This window comes from Chaetodon trifascialis, chromosome 22 (assembly GCF_039877785.1).
Source record: "Chaetodon trifascialis isolate fChaTrf1 chromosome 22, fChaTrf1.hap1, whole genome shotgun sequence".
Lineage (NCBI taxonomy): Eukaryota > Metazoa > Chordata > Actinopteri > Chaetodontiformes > Chaetodontidae > Chaetodon > Chaetodon trifascialis.
The window spans coordinates 8267635-8288554 of record NC_092077.1 but is presented as its reverse complement, the minus strand read 5'-3'; the positions used below and the strand labels follow the sequence as shown (position 1 = coordinate 8288554).

Below are 20920 nucleotides of genomic sequence, written 5' to 3'. Positions count from 1 at the left end.
GCCACCAGTCAGGTTGACTGAGCGTTTTGTGAAAGGTCTCTGGTTAATGAAAACTTCATCAAGCTGCTGTCAGTTACACATTCGTATAAAAAAAAGGTAAACACTCAACCTTTTTAATGACTCATCTCACCCCCCCACACCCCACCCCTCACTTTGCAGCTAACCGACCGAAGAGCCTTCTGGTGTACATCAATCCCTTCGGCGGAAAGCGGCGCGGGAAGCGTATTTACGAGCAGAAGGTGGCCCCGCTTTTTCGCCACGCCTGCATCTCAGCCGACGTGATTGGTGGGTCCCTATCAGGAGCGTTTTTTAACATTTAAATAAAAAATGAGCCTCAGTGGCTGCCATATAGATCTCCACTGCCACTGTGGCCTCTCGCAGGGACTGAAGAGGCTTGCAAGGATATGATTTGGCTTATAGTGCCATTAATCACGCCAGCACCTTAATGGAAGTTGTGATAGTTGATAAGCTTGGGTATCCAAACACATCTATTATTCAATAAGTGTTTGCTACAGCTACACATAGTCTGGGGTATTGATGGTCCATCAGAGTGAAGACTATTCACTCTGGGCTTCCTACAGCTGCTATGAATTGCAGGATTGTATTTGTGTTGATATTATACGACTGGTAAACAGATTTACTGTTGAAATATTGTTTTTGTTTTTGTGGGCTCAGGGCTCATTTTGCAGGCCCATATACAAGAGCTGAATTAGGTTGTTTTGTGCCACTGTGCCGTTGCTTCTTCTGAACATTAATCTGCATGACAGGCTCCTGTGAATGTTTCAAAAGTGCAGTAATTTTCTCTGCCTTATATTTCATAATGCTAGTAATAGCGCGCTTGTTCTACTCGTCAAGCCACAAAAAGTCGAGTTATTTTGTCTGCGGCTTCTCTTTCACTGAACTTGTGTTAACGCTTGCCGTTTCATTTGTTTCCATAGTTACAGAGCGAGCCAATCATGCCAGGGACCACTTGAAAACTGAGGCCAATCTAGATAAATATGACGGGTGAGTACTCAACCCAGATACTTGCTGCTAGACTTTCTGGTTCTTCACTGTAAAACCAATAATCATTAAACCAAGATTGACAATTTAACAGATGGCATGAAAGGTCAACTGCATTAAAAGCACCGCATAACAAGTCTGTCTGTACAGTACAGTGTAGCTTTGAGCTGAATGCTAATGTCAGCATGCTAACATGTTCGAAATGAAAATGTTTACTGTGTTCACCATTTTCGTGTAGCTATTTTGCATGCTAACATTTACCAATTAGCACTTAGCACAATGTGCAGCCGAGGCTGATGGGATTTCTGAAATTCTGGCTGATTTCAAATTTTGACCTGTTGATTGTGCTTGAGAAATTTGATATAAAGGATCAGGGATGTGAGGGTAAAATTCAGCTGATAGGCGAATATAAAGGGCACCAATAACACGAAAGGTTTTTCTCCTGAGTGCTCCGCCGTCTCCAGCTCCTATTCATCAGACATTCAGTCCAGCAGAGCAAGATTAGAGTCCATTATGCTTTTGCTCTGCAGTTCATATTATGTATAGGTCCGTTTCTATAAGGATATAGGATAATATGGACTTTGAAAAAGTGTAACGCTGGGTGCTTCAGCGTGATATTGTTATGTATTGAAGGGTTTGCAGCTCAGTTGTATTATTGTCGAGGTTTTCTGGCTATGCAGTTATTTCACCTCACCACCATCTGTGCTGTATTGCAAACACATGCAGATACAGTTGGCCTGTATGACCTGAAAGTACCCTCAACAGGGTTCAAATGTATCCCAGAACTGAAGCGCACATGTTTTGATATTTGACATTTGGCTGTCCAGGGTGGTGTGTGTGGGTGGAGATGGGATGTTCAGTGAGATCTTGCAAGGATTGGTCACCAGGACCCAAATGGACAACGGCGTGGACCAGAACCAACCAGATGCTGAGTTGGTGCCATGTTCTCTACGCATAGGGATCATTCCTGCAGGTGAGTTTTGCCCACTATATCACATAAAAACATATCAAGGGTTTGGAGACAGCAGCGGATTATGAAGTAGTTGTGGTGATGAAAGGAATTTAACTGTAGTGTTATTCTAGTTTTTTTTTTTTTTTAAGGAATGCACTTATCTGCTGTTTTTGCTTCAATGAGAGGATCGATACCACACAAATGTTCTATTCGTAAAATGTAAGAAATCGCTTGTCACAAATTGAAGGTACACAGTGACAGAGGGCTGCAGTGAACGTGCAGATACTTTGATATATAGTGTTTATGTTTTTTGACAAGTGTTGCATGACGGATGTTTTCCTGAATTGTAAAAATCCCAGATGACAGGCGTCTTATTGGTTTCACTTGAGAAGAACCTCAACCCCTCTGCTGGGTTACATAAGAGAATCTCTATGGCAACAGAGTAGGGGGTCCCAACAGGGGCCTGCTGAGGGTCAATCATTCCAACAGCCACAAATGGAAACGTGCTGTGTGACATTTTGAAATCACTGTAATTTTTATGAGGATGCACATACAGCTCAAGAAGACCAGTGCGAGGCTATCCGGTGCACAGCTTGATGATAATAATGTTTAAACATCTGCCAGAACACAGTAAATGATTTTTAGGCCAATTACGACCATGATTTGGATGTGTTGACTCAAACTCTTGCCCTTTGAGAATCACAGATCAATTAAAATGCTAGTCATGAAATGTAATCTTCCTCGATCGTTTCATTCAGCTGTATGGAGGTCTACCATCTTGTCACCATGCTTCTACTCAGAAAGTTGGAACTGTAATGATCGAATAATTGTGCAGGCATCACGCTTTGAGGTTAAGGGTTATATTAAAAGGGAAATATTAAATATTTTCCTCCTTGCGCCATAGAGCTGCACTGTGCAGAAAATGTTTCAGTGGGTGACATGGTCCTGCATTATAGTTTATTTTAAGTCAATCAGCTGTACACTGTCCAGTATAAAATGTGTATTAATCCCCCAAATAGTCCCCAACAAATGCACTGTTTACTCCTGTTTGAAGAACATTTGCCAAAAAATACAGTGCCCAGCTGTTAAAGTTAGTTTGCCTTTTTTCTGAAATGAAAATGAATACTTGTAACCAGTTTTTAAAGATTTACGTCCTCAGTAGGGGCTCAAGGCAGAGAGCCACAGACAGAGTTGAGACGTCTGAAAGTGCTAAGGCACCGACCATAAAACACAACTTCCCCAGTTTCAGTCTGGGCCTGGGACCCTTGTTGTCTCTATGCCCCATCTCTCTATCGCCAAGCTCTGATATGTGGCCATAAGATGCATAGATTTGTGTTCTACGTCATTGTGAGAGACTGTGTCTTTGCCACCTGGGCTTGATTTTATCAATAAAGATCAATATTGCTGTCAAGCTTATGATAATGTCTCAGTATGGTGTCAAAGTCCTCTATGCCAAGGTTCAGATAAGAGTCATGAACTCATTTATGACCTTGTCCTCGAGCTGTCATGCTCACAAATGTTTTCTGACGTGCTCCTACTATACTGGTTTTAGCCATCATGGTCTTAAAAGGAATGTTGATGAGATTGATTTAGATAGATTATTTGGAAAAAATATCCTTTTTGGGCCAGCACTGAAAAGCATGTAGACTCCATTGTTTTCCCTGAGATAAAGATGATTTCACTGCCAAGATGATGTTCCTGGCAAAGAGGCAAAAAATGCAGATAAAAACTGGAGCTTTTCCGCTGAGGATATGCCTTGTGACAGTTTTTGCTCTCTCCTCTGAATATGCCAACAGGCTACTGCGACTGAGTAACTTAAGGGGAATAAAACATTGAACATCTGAGGACTGAACATCATTGAACATCTGTGTGCGCCACTTAAATCCATTCAAAGTCAGTTGGCTTTTACTGGGTAGCTTTTAGAAGAGTCAAATAGCATATGTCACCATTTTTACGCTCAGCAAAATAGCACAGGTAGTGCAGCGCTGTCTGGAGCAATTTGAAAGTGCTCGGATGTGATTATGAAGCTCGGAGGAGAGGAAGCAAAAGCCAGATAAGTGATATACATAGAAAGTGCGGGAGCATGTCAGAGAAAGGGAGAGAGGGAGCTCATCTTCATACTCATCTGTGTGTCCACCGCCGAATGACAAGCCTGATCTCCTCCGTCACGCGCTGTGAGCCAACTCAAAACATCACGAGTTAGATTTTACTCGCTTCTCTCCTCTCTCCCTCACTCTCTCTGTCTTTTATCAGTGGCAGGAGGTCTTCATTTCACCACTTGAAGATGATCAAAGTAGGGCAGATAGGTCTGAAATTATGCCATGTGGTGCAGAAAGAGAGATGGAGCCTTATTACCTTTCAAGTTGAAAGATTTAATATCAAACTCAACATTTCTCTCAAGGCGGGGGATGCCTCTTATCCTTCATTTGTTGGCTGAAGAGAGCTGATGATAGCCCAGGGCCTGGAGCTATCCGATTAGTTAACTTTATGACTGAAACGTCTCCTTATTTCTCCCTAATAAAATCATTGAACTGAATTCTTCTTACTTGGTTGCAGCTTTCAAAGACATGGAACTCTACCAAGGATCAAATCTTTTGTGACTGATTCCAACTATGAATAAGAGATTTACACATTTGATTTATGTCGTTGCAGCTTTACATTCCAATAGAGTCAACCTGCCTGTACAGTCTGGTCTGATTACTGTAGATAGAAACACATTAAACTGTCCATCAACTGCATACGTCCAGTAATGGAAAAAAGTCATATTACTCAGAAGGTTTGTACAATTTTCAGTGGTTGACCTAACCAAACTCCACTCTGTAATTTATAAAATTAAGCACCTGATTACTTCTTGTCCACAGCTACGGCGTAAGGAACAATAGTTTCTAAAAAAAACAGGCACGTCGGTTGACCCATCCTACTGCAGCAAACTGGGTTTGGTCAACCAGCCAGACCAGTGCTGATGCATAAAATAAAGCAAAACTAGGATCCAGTTGAGCAATCGCTTGTAGGAAATGTTTTGTAGGGAAAGTCCCTGCAAAAGGGGAGTTTTACTTACCCAGCAAAAAGTAAACACTTACTAGATGGACTGGAACAAAACGTTTGTACAGATATTCAGGGTTCCCACACAATGTGTCCTGAATACTCGCACCACCAAGACGTTCTTATCTGTGTTTTTTATTGAAATGTCTTCACAGCCATTGACTGGATAATCAACACACAGTTCATGAAATTTCATCATGAAACTTTAAATTGTCCAATTCATAACCAAACTAAGGACATTTCCATCATCCTCAGCTCTACTTTGTATTTAGTGCTAATTGGCGGATATTAGCATGCTAACACACTGTTAACATGATAGACATTATGTGCTAAACATCAGCATGTTAGCACTGCAGCTGTGGGCGTGTTTGCAGGCCGTGTGTTAGCAAGCTCAACCTCACAGAGCAGCTGGCATGGCTGTTGACTTTTCAAGTTTTTCTGGTGGCACAAGTTGTTGTTTGGAGACACAATCCAGATGAAAACTGGTGTCCTTGCGTGTGTCCCTGAGTCAGATTCAGGCCCGGCCACAACTGCTTTCTGCGCATTTAAAATTTCTTCACATATTGGTTTTGAATAGCAGAAGTTTGCTATGAAAATGTACATATCCCTACACATATTTTGTGAAAATAGGGTATGTGTGAATGAAATGATCACAGTGTCTTTAACATGCCTGTGCTGGGGCTACGATGGCTGACCATCGACCTGCGTGCCTCTTATCCAACAGGGTCCACTGATTGTATCTGCTTTGCCACAGTGGGCGCCAACGATCCAGTTACTTCTGCTTTACACATCATTGTGGGTGAGTAGAAATCATTGAAAGGCTCACGGAGAGCCTGCAGCACATGTGTCAGGGTGGCATCCCGTTTCAATTCTCTGAGGTCTTATCAGCGTTGTGTAAAGCTACAAACATACTACAGCTGGTTTTAGTTTCGTCTTCACATGCATGTTACGGTAACACAGCAGGAAGTGGCTTTTTACAACTCAACCAGGTGTTTGCTAACAGGTGATTCCCAGCCGATGGACGTGTGTTCAGTTCACCACAAAGACGCCTTCCTCAGATACTCTGTCTCGTTGCTTGGCTACGGTTTCTATGGTGATGTGCTGACAGACAGCGAGAGGAAGAGATGGCTGGGTCCTGCCAGATATGACCTGTCAGGTATGAGGGCCCTCACTTTCTAAATTTGAGTGACTCTTCAGGCTAAGCCTCCCTGCACACTTAAACCTTTTTTTTAACCCTTGGCTCACTAACGTAATGTGAGCTAACATGCAGTTCATCCCTGAGCTTGTTGGTCCTGCTCTGAGTCCAGACCTCGAAGGATTAAAGATAGAAATCGAACACAAAAGCTCAAGCTTGTGGATTCAGTGGGGCTCCAACAGGCTGACTAACACCACCAGTACCTCTGCCTGCTGGGCTACATGTGAATACTTAACACCTTATGATCTAAATTATGAAACTGGGCTAAATTAAACTGGGACCAACTGCACGAATGATAATAATTCTGAACCAAAAGAACCTGGGACCTCATTCATTGAAGTATGCACCAAACATGTGCTAAACATGTGCATAAGTTCTACAAACAGTTCAACACAACTATGGTAAAAGAGGCCTCTGGGCTGCAACACAACAAGGCTTTTAAATACAACTGCGTGTTATCTGTACTATAGTAGCATTAAGCTTGGCTTAAATTATTTTTTACATGGTTAAACCTGTGACAGCCTCCCGAGAAAAAGAATAGTGGTCCAATTAGTTCTGCGTCGCTTTCAAATTTTACTCTTAATTGTCTTGTCAGGTATAGTTAGAGCTGAATTAAACACAACAAATAAAACACATTGGCATGCATCCTGCGGCCCACACTGTTTTTGTTCCAGGGGTAAAAACCTTCCTGAGTCACAACTACTATGAAGGCACCATCTCTTTCCTCCCCGCTGAGGACAACATGGGGACCCCCAGGGACAAGCTGCAGTGTCGATCCGGGTAACAAAAGCATCCATTTCTACGGCTTTTCAGCTCTATTTTACAATGTGCTAACTTATCTGATGCAGTTCAATAGTCGCAGTGCACCTGCCAGAGCTTAAATGGGTAGTTTAGGTTGTCAGGAAGCTTATCTGATTTATGTGGACTGAGAGCTCATTCAGTCTTTTCCAAAAAGCTCTTGACTAAGTGCTTTGGTTTTTGAAATGCTGGGCACTGACATTGTTTGCATTTGTTACAGGGACTGAAAGGAGCTGAAAACCATTAATCTGTAAAATGCCATGTTTCCTGACAACTTATTTTACCATAAAAAGTGATGTGATTGTGCTACAAAAGGCTTTTCTTTCCATAGATGTCTTTTCTAACAAAAACGGCTAATAATTAAATAGCTAAACCCAGCGCAAGTCGTTTTAACCTGGACTGGGTTTATTTGCACCTAATTATCGAAACTTGTTAAAGCCTCGAATGTCACCGCAACACTGATGGTTTGATGATTGGAAAACAAGGTTATGGTGATATTTCAGGTGCTGCGTCTGTCAGCACAAGCCCCCATCAAAGGACAACAAGCAGTGGGAGATAGCAGAGGAGAAGCAGAAGTCTGATAAAGGTATGTGTTTGGGGTTTTACTCGAAATATGTCAAATTAATCAGACAGAAAAGTGTACGCCTCATTTCTCTGCCTCGTTATCGGCTTGTTTGTCTACTTTGAAATCATTTCTAGATTTCCTAGGTACTTGAGAGTAAGTATTTCTAAAGGGCGCAGATTGAGCGAAAAAGACAAAAAAAAAAAAAGACAAAACAAAGAGAGATGAGAATGAGAGGGAGACAAGGCTCTCCTTTCCCTTGAAGTCACACACACAAATCAGCGGATCTGCAGGAGTGTAAATAACAGCATCACCTTCTTCTCAAATTTCACTTTATCTCCATTTTCTGTCGGGGTTGTTTTGCTCCCGCAGCATGGCAAAATTCTTGATGAGATTCTTGATGAGTTATTGACGAGAAAATCTAAACTGATTTTAGTGACAGTGCACAACTCCCCGCCGAAGCCCTTTTTTGCGTATCGATTTCCAAATCTCCGGCACCCACCCCCGCGTCTGCTTGATGGGATTACATGTTGCCCCTGACGAGGCTGGTGTCTGTCCACTCAGCCTCGAGTAGGACAGCGTTGCCTCCTTTTCCCTCGTCTGTCTCCCCAGACCGCTGCACACACACACACGCACACACACACTTCATTATCTACAGTCCTCTCAGCCCGCAGACACGCAGCACAAACCCTCTGGAGGCAGATGAAATACTGACTCCTGTGTGTGTGTGTTCGCCAGTGCATGTTTGTGCGCGCTTACTCAGAGCTGCAGATGAGCTGTGTGTGTGTTTTTTTTCCTTCTCTAATTAGTGTCGTGATATTAAATTCAAGATTTTCTATCATGGCGATCTGGTCCTGTGGCTTCCTATGGAGTGTGTGTGCGCCTGTTTTCTGAAAGCGAGCATAACCTGTTTGTGTGTGCATATGATGTGTGACAGACTCCCACTAATCAGGAAGAAATTTGGCTCTGCCAGCTCTGACAGGGGGTTTGCCTCATGCCAGTGCTGCCGTTTGTTTTGCGTCTTTTCTTTTCTTTTTTTTTCCCTCCTCCTTCCTGGCGAGGGAAATCTCAGACAACTGCTAAATCAATGAGGCACAACACACACTCTCTCTCTCTGTAAATGAGCCTGCCTCTCCTCCAAAAGCAAATACTCATTTAGAAACATTCTCCTAATGCAGAGCCTATAGTCCACAGTTGGATTTGTTGTTTTTGATTTTGCTTTTTTTTCCTTTTAGCTTTAATCACTGCTTCCCAATTAGAATATTGTTGTCTTTATGTAGCCTCGGCGGGCTTGTTATCATTGGTTCGCGTTATCACCTCTGTAAGTTTGTTTTGCAAAATGAGGGGTAAAGGTAATGAATCGCTTTGCTTTCCAAGATCACATAATTTTCCCCTCGAGGTTTGGACGTCTGTGATCACTATTTGCAGCTGACTCCGGTGACTATCACCCCGGTGACAGGCGCTGTAGTCCCGTGGGTGATACCGCGTCTTTGATACACCATCACTTGTAAACAGTTGCTAATCTCAGAGGAGCAGAGTGGTGATTTGTGAAGTGCAACCATTGCATCTGTCATTTGAGATCTGGAAGCCGCGTGTGCACTTAAACATAACAAGCAAACTTGAGGTTAATCCAATCAATCATCTATCTATATGACCTCCTCCTATTGTTAACCTTTGCTTGGCCGAACGTTTTAAACACATAATACATCCAGCTTTTCTATGAGGGTAGCACACATTACTCTCAGCGTCGCGGTTTCTTTCTCGGCTCAATCGTCAGGGTAAAGCTGCTCTGAGAATCCATGCCAAGACATCTGGATCTTAATGGACCCTCATCAGCATCACTGCTGTTGTGTAACTAGCTGAGGACGTAACCTTTGGGACTCCTGAAGCACTTGCAGAATACATAGTATGATTTCAAAAAGCAAAATCCCGATGCTGCACAGATTATTTGTTTGAGTCTAGCATCAGCACTTCTGGAAAAAAGCTGAAGGGAATCAGAATGTTCAGCTTATAGTTCAGCTTATAGCTATATATCCTTATCTAACTTGTACAAGTAAGTAGCTTAAAGCTGGCAGAATACTCCAAATCAAATGTGGCACAGTTTTGCAAACTGCTGTTGAATGCAGCGTTATAATTAAATTACAGTACAGTGCATTCACTGCAAATCAAGGTTGGTTCATTTAAAAGTGTCAATGTCAGATGGAGATTTAACAATCCAGTATGGGGGGGCTGTAATAGAGGTTCTCCTGCACTTGATTGTGGTTGCAAACTCAACGTTTTCCCTGCCTGAACGAGCTAAATTTTAGTCTGTTTGTAGTATACTTGAATGAAAGTCAGTGCAGTTGTTTGGAGTACACTATACTGCCAGCGTGGAGCCCACACATAATTTGTTTAAAGTGTTTCAACCTTACGTTGCACAGTGGAGAACAATGCAATTCATGTCTGGAGCTAAATATAAAATACTGCAAGCTGTATCCATGTGACTCTAAATCAAAAGGCTGCTTCTATAATGGGATGCCTCCTTTTTAGTAGTCTAAAGCGTGTGTTGATTGACTGGTTATGGATGTCCAAAAGCTCCAAAGAACAATTTAGGTGATTCTTTTTTCCCCCAGAGCACCAAAGAACAACTAAATGAAATGTGTGCGTGGTCACGCTCCAGCTCTTGAACCCTCTGTTTCAGATGGCAGCAGTCGGTGGAGTGTGATCTGTGGAAAGTTTATTGCCATCAATGCAGCCAGTATGAGCTGCGCGTGCCCCCGCAGTCCGAAAGGCCTGTCGCCCTCCGCTCACCTCGCTGACGGCACCACAGACCTCATCCTCGTCAGGAAGTGCTCCCGTCTGGACTTCTTCACGCACCTTCTGCGGCACACCAACAAAGAAGACCAGGTAGTCGCCCGTGTTAAAGTACTGCATGTCATCACTTCAGAGCACTTTCTGAGGTATTATGCAATGGGAATACTACTCAGTTTACATCTAAAGTAAGTGTGCATGAACAGTGTGTGCTGTACAGAATATTTCAGAATTGAACTGAGCTGGGAAAATTGATGTGCTTTGAATCCAGCAGCTAAAGAAAAACATCCCCCTCAAAGAGTGAAGAAATCTCCGAAATGCAGCAAAACTTTTAAGACAATTTCACCCCCCCCCCCCAAAAAAAGCCTCCCGTCAATCACTTTGCAGCAGAATTCAGTCTTGTTCACTGTGTTAAGTCTTTAAACGAGCGAGCAGAAGGCAGAGTTTTCCCACTTGCTGTGCTAGCACCTCCATTTGCTGACTCGGCTCAATTTCCCAACTATGGTTCACTTTAGTTCAAATGCCTCAGCCCTTGTGCCTTCCCACGTATCATAAATAACCTTCACCCAGGTCCGGAGAGGCACTGATAATCGCTGCATCAGGGATATGCTGTATGGGAGAACAGGCTGATACCAGACAAATGCCCTCTCAGGGTAGCACAAGTATTACCAGGGGATGTCTGGTGATTAGTAATTATTACCTCAGGAAGGACCTCGGGAAGTTTATCCCATTTAGAAGGATCTTGTAAGTAATTTCATCTGCAGTAGCTGCCTTGGTAAAAGTGTTAAAAAGCAAACTTGGGTTCTGTGCTATCACTGACACCCTGAGGTGAGGTTTTAACTCTAAGATCAACATTTTGACTTCTGCAGCCAGTGTTTGGATTACAAAGACAAATACGGCTCTTGTAATAACATTTGATTGGGGTAGGATATTATGGATTTCCAGCTTTGCAAATTTATGGGATTCAGCAGTAGAAAAGGTAAATAGTTTAATGCTAAGAAGAAAGATAAAAAAGCGCACAGAAGCTGCTGCGCTGCTCTGTGTGACATGAAGCAAGTCCGTGCAATTCCACGGTCCCGATGAAGTATTTTACATCCAGATGAGTGAATGAGATTACCTGTATGTGTGGTCAAAATCTAATTCCCAGCATTCTCTGGTGATGCTAATGCACACCTCCAGGAACTAATGAAATTCCCATCTTGCTAAATGTTATGATGCTCATACCCAAACATTTGAAATAATACGCCTCAGCATCATGTTAGCTTTGACAATGTGAGCATGTTAGCCTGCTGATGTTAGCATTTAGCTCAAAGCACTGCTGTGTCAGAGTACAGCCTCACTGTTCAGCTAGGGTGGCTGTCGACTGGATGTGAACAAATCATGCAGTGTCGCCCCTGCAGCTTCTCTTCAGAGGGGGTCAACACTTGCGAGCTAGCGAGTGTTTTGCTAATTAGCAAACATGGAATAATTTTCACATTGACGCAGGCTCAGTTCCGCATTGCCAGGTCGCCCATAATGCCTTGTGAAGAGTTGCGTTGCATCTTGCCGCTTTTATGTCTTTTGCCTTTGGTCACTGAGGTGTCAGATTTCTCTAATGGAGAAAAAAAAATTGGATTTCATTAACTATTATCTTGTGCCCACAAAGCTCCGTGCCCGTAGCATGGTGTTGGCAGTGAAAAGGCGCAATGTGGTCCATCTCTAGCTTGAGGCGGTCTTTGCTGCTTTACTTGCAACACAGAGAGGTAGACAAGCGGTCGTATGAGTAGGGTGAGAGGGACTTTGCATCAGAGTTCACTTAATATCAGCATCACCGTCCAGCCAAGCAGAGAGAAACAAGGAGTGAGAAGCCGCTAAGCGTATTCATGGCCTTGTCAGAAAGCCTTTTAGGCAGAGCGTCCAGCATGAATGCAAAGCGAGTGCAGTCATAAAGTGGGCCTGATGTGAAATAAATGGCTGTCACTCCACTTTTGGGATGAGAGAGGACGAGAAAGGGAGAGAAGGAAGGGAGAGAGGGGAAAAGAAAAAAGAGGAGAGGAAAAGAGAAGAGAATAGAGAGGAAGTGGCACCCCGTGAAGTCGAAAAAAGTAGTGCGCCGGACAGAGCTGAACCTTTCTGGGACACTGAGTGAGATGAAAGGGGATTTTGACAATATAATTTCTTTTCATCTCTCTTTCCCGTCTTTTCTTCACTCCTCTGCAGTTTACATCGTTTTATGCACCTCCATTTTATCTGACCTCTCCTCTCGCTCTCTTTATTTTGCGTTTGATCTCCCGTTTGCCTTTTTCCTTTTTTTTTTTCATAAATGGAAAGGAAGGGAGAATAAACCAACGCGTAGTTTTGCTTTTCATTATGAAATCAGCAGGAGTCCATTAAAAGACAATGGAGGAGAAATTAACTTTTTACCTCACCCACAAGGAGCCTGTGAACTAAAAAAGACGTCCATGGCAAGAAATGTTTTACCACCTAATGTGTTATAGAGAGATATCCCCCTGCCCATTTTCAGTTGGTGCCATTTCTTTTCTAAATGAAGTTTTGACTGAAGGGCTATTTAATGTGGTGAAGCACAAAACAAAGATGGACTCTCATGTTGCCTCTCATCCTGCTGTACTCCTCATTTTGAAATGGAACCCTTCAAGTGATTCTGGAGAGTGGTGCTCTTAACCTCTGCACCATCTGTGGGCACATCTGTTCCTCCATCCATCCATCCGTCCGTCTCTCCGCCTCTTCTCTTTCATCTATTCCTCATCCATCTCTGCTTCCCTCCCCAGTTTGACCACTCATTTGTGGAGGTCCACCGAGTAAGGAAGTTTTGTTTCCAGCCGCGGCACCGTGAGCTGGCTTCACTAGAGGACCTGAGTGAGAGTCCAAAGAAGACAGGCTTCAGGTCCATATGCTCTGCCCAAACAACCTGCAACTACAGCACCGCCCACAGCAGCTGGAACTGCGACGGGGAGACCCTGCCTCACGCTGCCATCCGAGTCAGGTAACTAATCACAGAATCTCCCGTGAATATCCAGTACAATTCCAAACTGCAGCTTAGTCAATGCCAAAAAGTTACATGTATATACATATGGATATGCGTGTGTGTGTGTGTGTGTGTGTGTGTGGCTTTTTAATGCTGTTAAACTGAAACAATCATTTCGACTGCTGAAGACAGGCACGGTTCAATCACTTTTCCACTGCGCTGGCTTATTTTAGGTTTTATGAAGCCTATGAGGAAAATGTAACTTTTCGAGACGATGAAGACGGGCGGGATCACTCTCGGCGTAGATGAGGAATGGCAAAGGGCTTTGAATCGGCGCGAATACTATTACAGAAGCGGTATAATGGAAAAAGCATTGAAAGACTTGCAGGGCTCATGCCTATTGCATCACCATGGTTCTGGTATTCACAGTAAAGACTGTTCTTTTTCTGGGTATTACAGATATAATCTCCACTTTAAATTGCTTTAAAATGTTCCTGAGTATCAAGCCTAAGTAGAAATAGATCATGTTATGTATGCCCAGCAGCTCTAATTCACAGTGCACTGAAGTAAAACTCACACACACCATTTTTAGCCACGCTAGCAGTGTGGCTCTCTAGAAGCCAATGCTGGTTGGTCTGTCGGTACTCAGGGTGTCAGGGCTGATTAATAGATGCTAATACACTGCGTTAAAATGGTAAACATGGGTAACATTATGCCTGCTGAACGCCACCTTTGCAGCATTGTCATTGTTAACATGTTAGCATGCTAATGTTAGCTTTTAGCCACCAGTTAGCCTATAGTTTAGCCTATAGTCTTAAAGAGCTGCTAGCATGCTAGTAGCCTTGGTTTTTCTCATCGTAATCGTGGAATACATTCACAAGCCAAGACACAACACTGTGAAATTCAGTGTTATTCCCTTTTTAAAAGTATTTTTTTTATTCGTATGTACTTTGCTGTCGGTCTCCCGGAGCTGCTAGCATGGTTGTTGTGTCTTATTCATATTGGAAACAAACACAGCAACTTTTCAAAGCTTAAAGTCTGCACGCTGTGAGGGTGAATATCAAGGAAAAGTTAGTCGCCTTGATGGCTCGTAGAAACAGTTCTCCTGCTTGGCCGAACAGAAGTGAGGGCGGCAGTGCCATTTGTGCTGCTAGTGTCCAACAGTCTCCGGTTCAGGAGACTCTTTCACTGTTCCCTACAGGACGATCTTGGCACGTCGGTGGAATTAGCCCCCCTCATTATTCTGGCCCTGTCCACACTTCAGCTTCCCCCACTATCAGATCTCTATACAGCCGGTGTGGCGCTGCTTGACGCATCATTTATTTCATGCTCCATTGTACTTTGCCAATGATGCATGGCGCTGTAATGTTGCTAATTTAACGGCCCTCCCCATGTTAAAAGGCTACTCCCCTTTAATTAAAGCAGAAGTCCGTCCTTTTATTGCCTCTTCCTTTCTGCTAATCGTTCTTGGAGTGAGCCAGCCAGAGAGCTGCTCGGATAATTAATGGTAATAGCCCAGGCGAAACGGAAAGAAAGTGGGAAAGAAGGAAAGAAAGAGTGAAGAGTTTTCACTTTAAAAGTGAGAGCTACGTGTTTGGAACGAGTCAAACTCGCAGAGTCATGAGTGCAGCAAACAATTAAAACAAGCTAGGCTTTTCACGTAATTATAACCCCAGTGCTTCGTTGATTTTAGAGTTTTTATATGTATTGTACTGAATTGTATTTTTGTTGTTTGATGTATGGTTACCATTCTGAAAATAACCCTTAATGTTGGGTAGAAAATTACAAGTTATCATGTGCCTCCATTATATTAGCTACTGGTGAATCCCTCACGTAAACAACAGGTGTTTTCGGTGAAAATAAAGGTGTCATTGCGCAGACAAAGGCACAGACAACTGAGGCTGTATCAGCGTAGTCGAAAGTAATAGCACCCTGCCTGTTCACTGCCTCTTTTTCTTGCAGTATACTTATACCTTGTTACTCATCAGGATCTGTTATACGTGTGAATCAAGTGCGTCAGCCCCATCTGTACTATACCATGTCTCTTTCAACGTCTAACCCTGCTCTACGCACCACAAAGATTGTCCCACTTTCAAGTTTGCGTGTCAAGTGTGCACACAGGGGTGCCGTTCCATTGCTTTTTCATCTACCACATGGACAGTAAAGTCTCATTGAAATGAACACAGTCATTAAGTTGATGGTTTGTTATTCAGGCTAAATGATGCGTTTTGTGTGTTTGTGTGTGTGTGTGTGTGTGTGTGTGTGTGTGTGTGTGTGTGTGTGTGTGTGTGTGTGTGTGTGTGTGTGTGTGTGTGTGTGTGTGTGTGTGTGTGTGTCCTCCTCTCTGCAGTGTCCAGTGCCAGTTGATCCGGCTGTTTGCCCGCGGTATCGAGCAGCAGCAGCAGCAGCCATGTGTGTTTGAAGACCCTTGTACACTGTGGGCCCTGGAGCCAAGCACGCACTAGTCACTGGACTGAGAGCTGGACGGGACATTTAGCTGCTGGAAAAACAAAAACCGAGTTTCACTTGGCAGGATTTTCCTGGAGAAATACATGCATCACATCAGTGTGGATCACAAATGCTGGCGTTGCATCCATTCCTAGCATTACTGCTGTCTCTATGCACAAGAAGTGATGGACTGAAACTTGAGACTCCAAAAAGAAGCTGAAAAGATGCCTATCACCTGCCATTAACAGGGCAAAAACAGAAGTTACATTGCATGATTTGTTGTTAGTGAAGTCTGTGGAATTCAGTTATTTCCTCTTTGCCATTTTGGCCTGTTATGTGCAAAATTGCCTCATGCATCTTTAACTAACCTAAAATATGATATGCTACAGCTGCTGGTGCTAGCGCTGCCACATTCAAACCTAAATTTCGGGGGGGGGGGGGGGGGTTATTTGTACTTTATGGGAAATGAAGATGTGGAAGCTCAGAGGATCTCAAGTGGTCTGGGTGTTCACATAGATGAAACAGAGCTGAACTGGACTGAGCCGGACTCAGCTGCGACAGTCAGCAGAAGGTTTTCATACTGCCGTGAAGGAGAACGCTAATAGGATTTCTCCCTATGTAGCGAAGAGAAGCAGCCAAGGAGATACTGCTTTGTAAAGAGGGTGACAAAAAAAATGCCTGTGAAGTAGATGAACTGAAAAGACTTAGCCAGGGCTTCACAAAAAAAAAAGAAAAAAAACACACACAAGCAATCTGATCTTCCCTTTTTGGGGGGAAAAAACATTTCATCTGCGACCGAGGTGAAAGCAGATATGAGCCAGGGGCACTAATGAAAAGGGCTGAATACCCTGCTAATACACTAACAGGACCCCGATGGCTTCTGGGTAATAAGGCAAAGTGGTTGCTAAGTGATTTGGTGTGTCTCAGCACTGCTGCGCCACACCTGTGGCTCTGAGCTCTGCTCCTCTCTGGCTAAAAACTACCGACAGTTCAATCATCACCTGGGATTAGCCAGAATTATACATTGTTACCTTAATTAGAGATAATCTATTGTACGGCTCAGAAATTAGCCTCATTAGCTCCTTTTAGCCGTAGTTCATGGTGGACTGTTTGAGAAGAAACGTCTTTTTCTCTTGCTGCTAGCTTTTCTTTTGCTGCTTCTACATGAATAAAACTGTATTGAGCTACTTACATATTAATACATTCGGGTAACTCTGTGTGTGTGTGTGTGTGTGTGTGTGTGTGTGTGTGTGTGTGTGTGTGTGTGTGTAGGGTTAAGTGTGTTTCCCACAATCCCTTTAGGGACGGGCAATCATTGGTTTGTGTGCGTGTTAATGTGTTTGTGAAGGTGCCAATGTGATGAGTTAGCTCTATCGCAATTAGCCTCATGACTGCCATTTTGCAGATGCTCTCTCGCTGCAGCCAACACGCTGCTAACACACGCGCCTATAGATGAGCAAAAACGGGCACACACACACTTTTTTTTTTATCTATAGCGTGCTTTCTTGAGCCTCGGTGTCTTTCTGTTTTACACATCCTCCTACACACACACGCACTCCTTACCTTTTAACTCTTTTCTTTTAACTAATAAAAGCTTGCTCTTCTCTTTGAATCCTGTCCAGTTCTGTTAAAACAGACTCTGTCTGTAATGTTTCACCCTCAGCGCTCGCTTTTGTCAAATTATAGAACGCTGGGCGTTTCAAAGAATCAGATCCTTTTAAATCCTCTGTCGTACACACACACACACACACACACACACATACACACACACAAAGAAGCTGTGGACGTGAGGCCTGTTTTCAGATACGACCAAACACATTTGAAAAGCTAAAGAATTTTGCAAATTGATGATTGACAATGCAAATAAAGTCAAACTGACATTTGAATTCCCTCCATGTTTGTCTGAGGAAACATAAATTATGATGCAGCTACTGGAAGCAAGCAAGCTAGGAAAACGAGCTTCCACCTGTGACTTCCATTTGGAAAGCTAACGCTAGTTAGCTTAGCTTGCCACTGTCACTTGTTACATTCTGTTTAAGCTTCAGCTCTACTGAATTCCTACAGTTTTACATTCGCTGTTCACCAGTGATGCATATGCAGATTTCTTAGCGGGAGGGAATTTTAATTTCAGCTTGACTTTAAGTTTTTACCCACTCCTGCTGCGCTCTCTCTTGAGCAAACACATAAATAAGCTGTGACGTGAGCAGTCATTTATTTTATGAACATGCTTAATAAAGTGCATTTGAACTGTGGTTATTTTTATGTGCTTTGCTTGATCTCCACGGTGTGCATGATGCCATTGATGTGTCATTCCCTCTGCTTTCCTCACTCGCTCCCACGCGTGCACGCAAAGGTCAGCGCTCCTTTGCTCCGGCTTTCTCAATCTCACTCCTTCGCTCTTTTTCTGCCTCCCTGTATGAGTGGAATTTAATAGGGCGCTCTGATGTGAGCGAGATGTTTCATTAAAGAACATCAGACATCAAAGGTCTCTGCTGAGATGGTGTGGTATTTCACGCTGTGCTCATTCTGCACACAGTCTGGGTCTTGCTTCTTTTTTTGATGCTGTGAAGCAACTCCAAAGTGTGGAAGAGAGTTTGGTCATTTGAATCTGCGGTTAGACAATTTAAACGATTAAAGAGACACCAATTATCCCACAAATGTTAGAGTTAAGCCCGCTGCCAAAATATGCCAAAACAAACTCCCTGTTTGGTGCAAAATTGTTCATCTGCCTCCTGGTCAGCTGCAAATGACTTCTCAAAGTCAAATCAAACACCTGTTGAAATGTTCTGTCCATGTGCGAGCGATAAAAACGCAATTTCACGTGTTTGTTCTGTGGAAATAAATTGGCCACTGAACTTGCACCCCTTTCATGAGCTTTTACAGGCCATGCACTGGCAGCTAATGCTCAATTTCCAAGATATTCTGGCAAAACCACATCGAAACCCAGAGAGTAACCCCCACATACAGTAGTGTGTGTGGTAAAGTTTCACCAGTTCAACTGAAATAGGTTTGCGATGATTGAAACCATTATGTGAGTGGCAATTCAGCACCAGTTTAGCGAAATGATTTCTCTCTCTGACACAATCAGACTTCAGGCAGACTTCTGCCGACATCTCAGCGACACAAACCAAATGTGCTCAGGCACAATTACAAGAGAGAAAAGACACAGAAACAGTGACACTAAAGAGCTACTCCATCAATTTCTGATTTCCATAAAGCTGAAGGAAGAGATAGATTTTTTTAAAAAAATCATAAAAAGTGATGGTGGCTGATGTAATCTGACCTTCAGAGGAGTTTTAAAGCAGGGGACTCTACACATGATTAACTGCAGGCCTGATTTGTGGTCTTCAAGCCCAAGCAGAAATACCCACGATGGCATCAACAGAGAGATTCAACTTTTTTTTTTACAGATTTGTACCTCCTCGTAATAAGTAAACAGACCTTAATGTATTGGTGTAGTGATCCATCGCACGCAATCATCAATAAAGAACTACAGTGTGAAAGTGTTTCATTTTGTGGAGTTGGTGGAGACCAAAACAGAACTAAAAGAGAGTGAACAGAGGACTTACATTTGCTTTCTGGACAGAAAAATGACTCCAAATGAATGCTAATACTTTTTGAGCAGGTTAGTGATATCAACCTTATAAGGTGATGTGTGTGAATGCTTCCATGTTGCTTCTACTGCCCCCAAGTGGACTAAAACAATCCCTTAATGCAAGTTCTACAGTTTTACCAGATATGTTTTCTCTCTTTTTTATTGTTTTTGTACCCACTCACAAATGACATGATAAAGTTTTAGATGCATCCTAATGTAAATGAAAGGATTTTTTCATCAGTGCAGTATAGGGGTCAAAAAAAGTGACTGTACCGACTGTATTGAGCAGTCTGTCACAGAGAGACTGAGCGACCTCAACATGGCCGCACACTGCTCACACTCAACCAAATTATTTCCCCTCCCTCTTCTTGCCCCCCCCCCAACCCTTCCCTCCACCCACCCACAACCCCGTTTCCTTGCTCTGCTACTTCCTTAGTGATTTATTTTCCATCTGCTTGTCTGCAGCCCTCCGAGAGCCGCTATCTCATTCCAACATCCCACCTGAGACACAAGGTGAGACGAAACGGCAGCAAACACCCTCAAACACACACACACGCATAAACACACAAGGTGGAGGTTGTCCTCAATTCACTGCTGTCTTTGCCCAAAGAAAGGCTTCCTAACAGGAGATGACAGTGCTCTTGCGTGCCCCGGACGCTCTTGTTCACTCTGTCCCTCTCTCACCTTCACTCACACACACACTTTCACACTTGCATCCACATGTCTTTTCTTTCTCGCCCACGCACAGATTCACACTAAAAATATAACAGAAAAACACACGATCTCGTCCTTTCTATTTATTTTCTTCTTCTTCTTCTTCCCTCATGCCCACACGCACAAGCACTAGGTCTCCTGAGAGTGCGTGAGGTGTGACACGGACCTTCTTCACCACTATTCCCATTATATTGGCTTGATTTGGCCTTTTCGACCATTTCCTGCAATCAGGAGTTAAGTAGGAAAGATTTTTGCACCCTACCAAGATGTTTTTTGCGAACCTTTGTCTTGTTTCTGTTGCACACAAAGATCAGAAACGGCCATTCTATGCACACATCGGTGGTAACCAGGATAGGTAAGGTCAGGTGAAGGTGCCGCATCCGCCATGGTTGTATGGTGCCAATATTTACAGCTGCCAAATCTTTTTTTTCCCACAGCAGGTTGGCTAACAAGAGCCAAACAAAAGAACTTGCTTGAGTGAGAATCTGAGGGGAATTAGGTGGGTGGAGTGAAGACGGCGTAAGTGAGAAACAGAAGATAGAGGGACAGAGAGAGCAGATACTGCAGGGGCGGTGGTCCAAACAGCAGCAGTGATGTTGCCTACTTCTCTCTGTATTGATTGGAATGGACTCCCTGCGAGAGATTTAGATCAATGAGGCCATAACAGTCCATCTTCTCAGTCAGGAGCCACTACCGGCCTCTTATCTCTCACTCTGCGTCTCTCACCCACACTCGCACATTTCAGCTCACTAATGCACTCACACATGCTGGAGGTCAGACCTCACAGCTGAAACCTTGTGTTTTTTAATGAATATATCATTATTGTATCCATTTGTGCACTGGGGTTTTTGTGTAAC

General features: G+C 43.3%; 1 protein-coding gene across 1 annotated transcript in view; it reads left to right on the top strand.

The window, feature by feature from the left end:
• The window catches only part of cerk (ceramide kinase), a 30375-nt gene extending 14604 nt beyond the window's left edge, over positions 1–15771 (top strand). The window contains exons 4-13 of the mRNA XM_070992451.1: positions 160–285; positions 939–1005; positions 1830–1975; positions 5721–5795; positions 6000–6152; positions 6866–6971; positions 7493–7575; positions 10232–10437; positions 13110–13324; positions 15657–15771. Coding sequence (XP_070848552.1) covers positions 160–285; positions 939–1005; positions 1830–1975; positions 5721–5795; positions 6000–6152; positions 6866–6971; positions 7493–7575; positions 10232–10437; positions 13110–13324; positions 15657–15771 — 1292 coding nt within the window. The remainder of the gene's footprint in view (positions 1–159; positions 286–938; positions 1006–1829; positions 1976–5720; positions 5796–5999; positions 6153–6865; positions 6972–7492; positions 7576–10231; positions 10438–13109; positions 13325–15656) is intronic.
• Positions 15772–20920: the final 5149 nt, after the last annotated feature.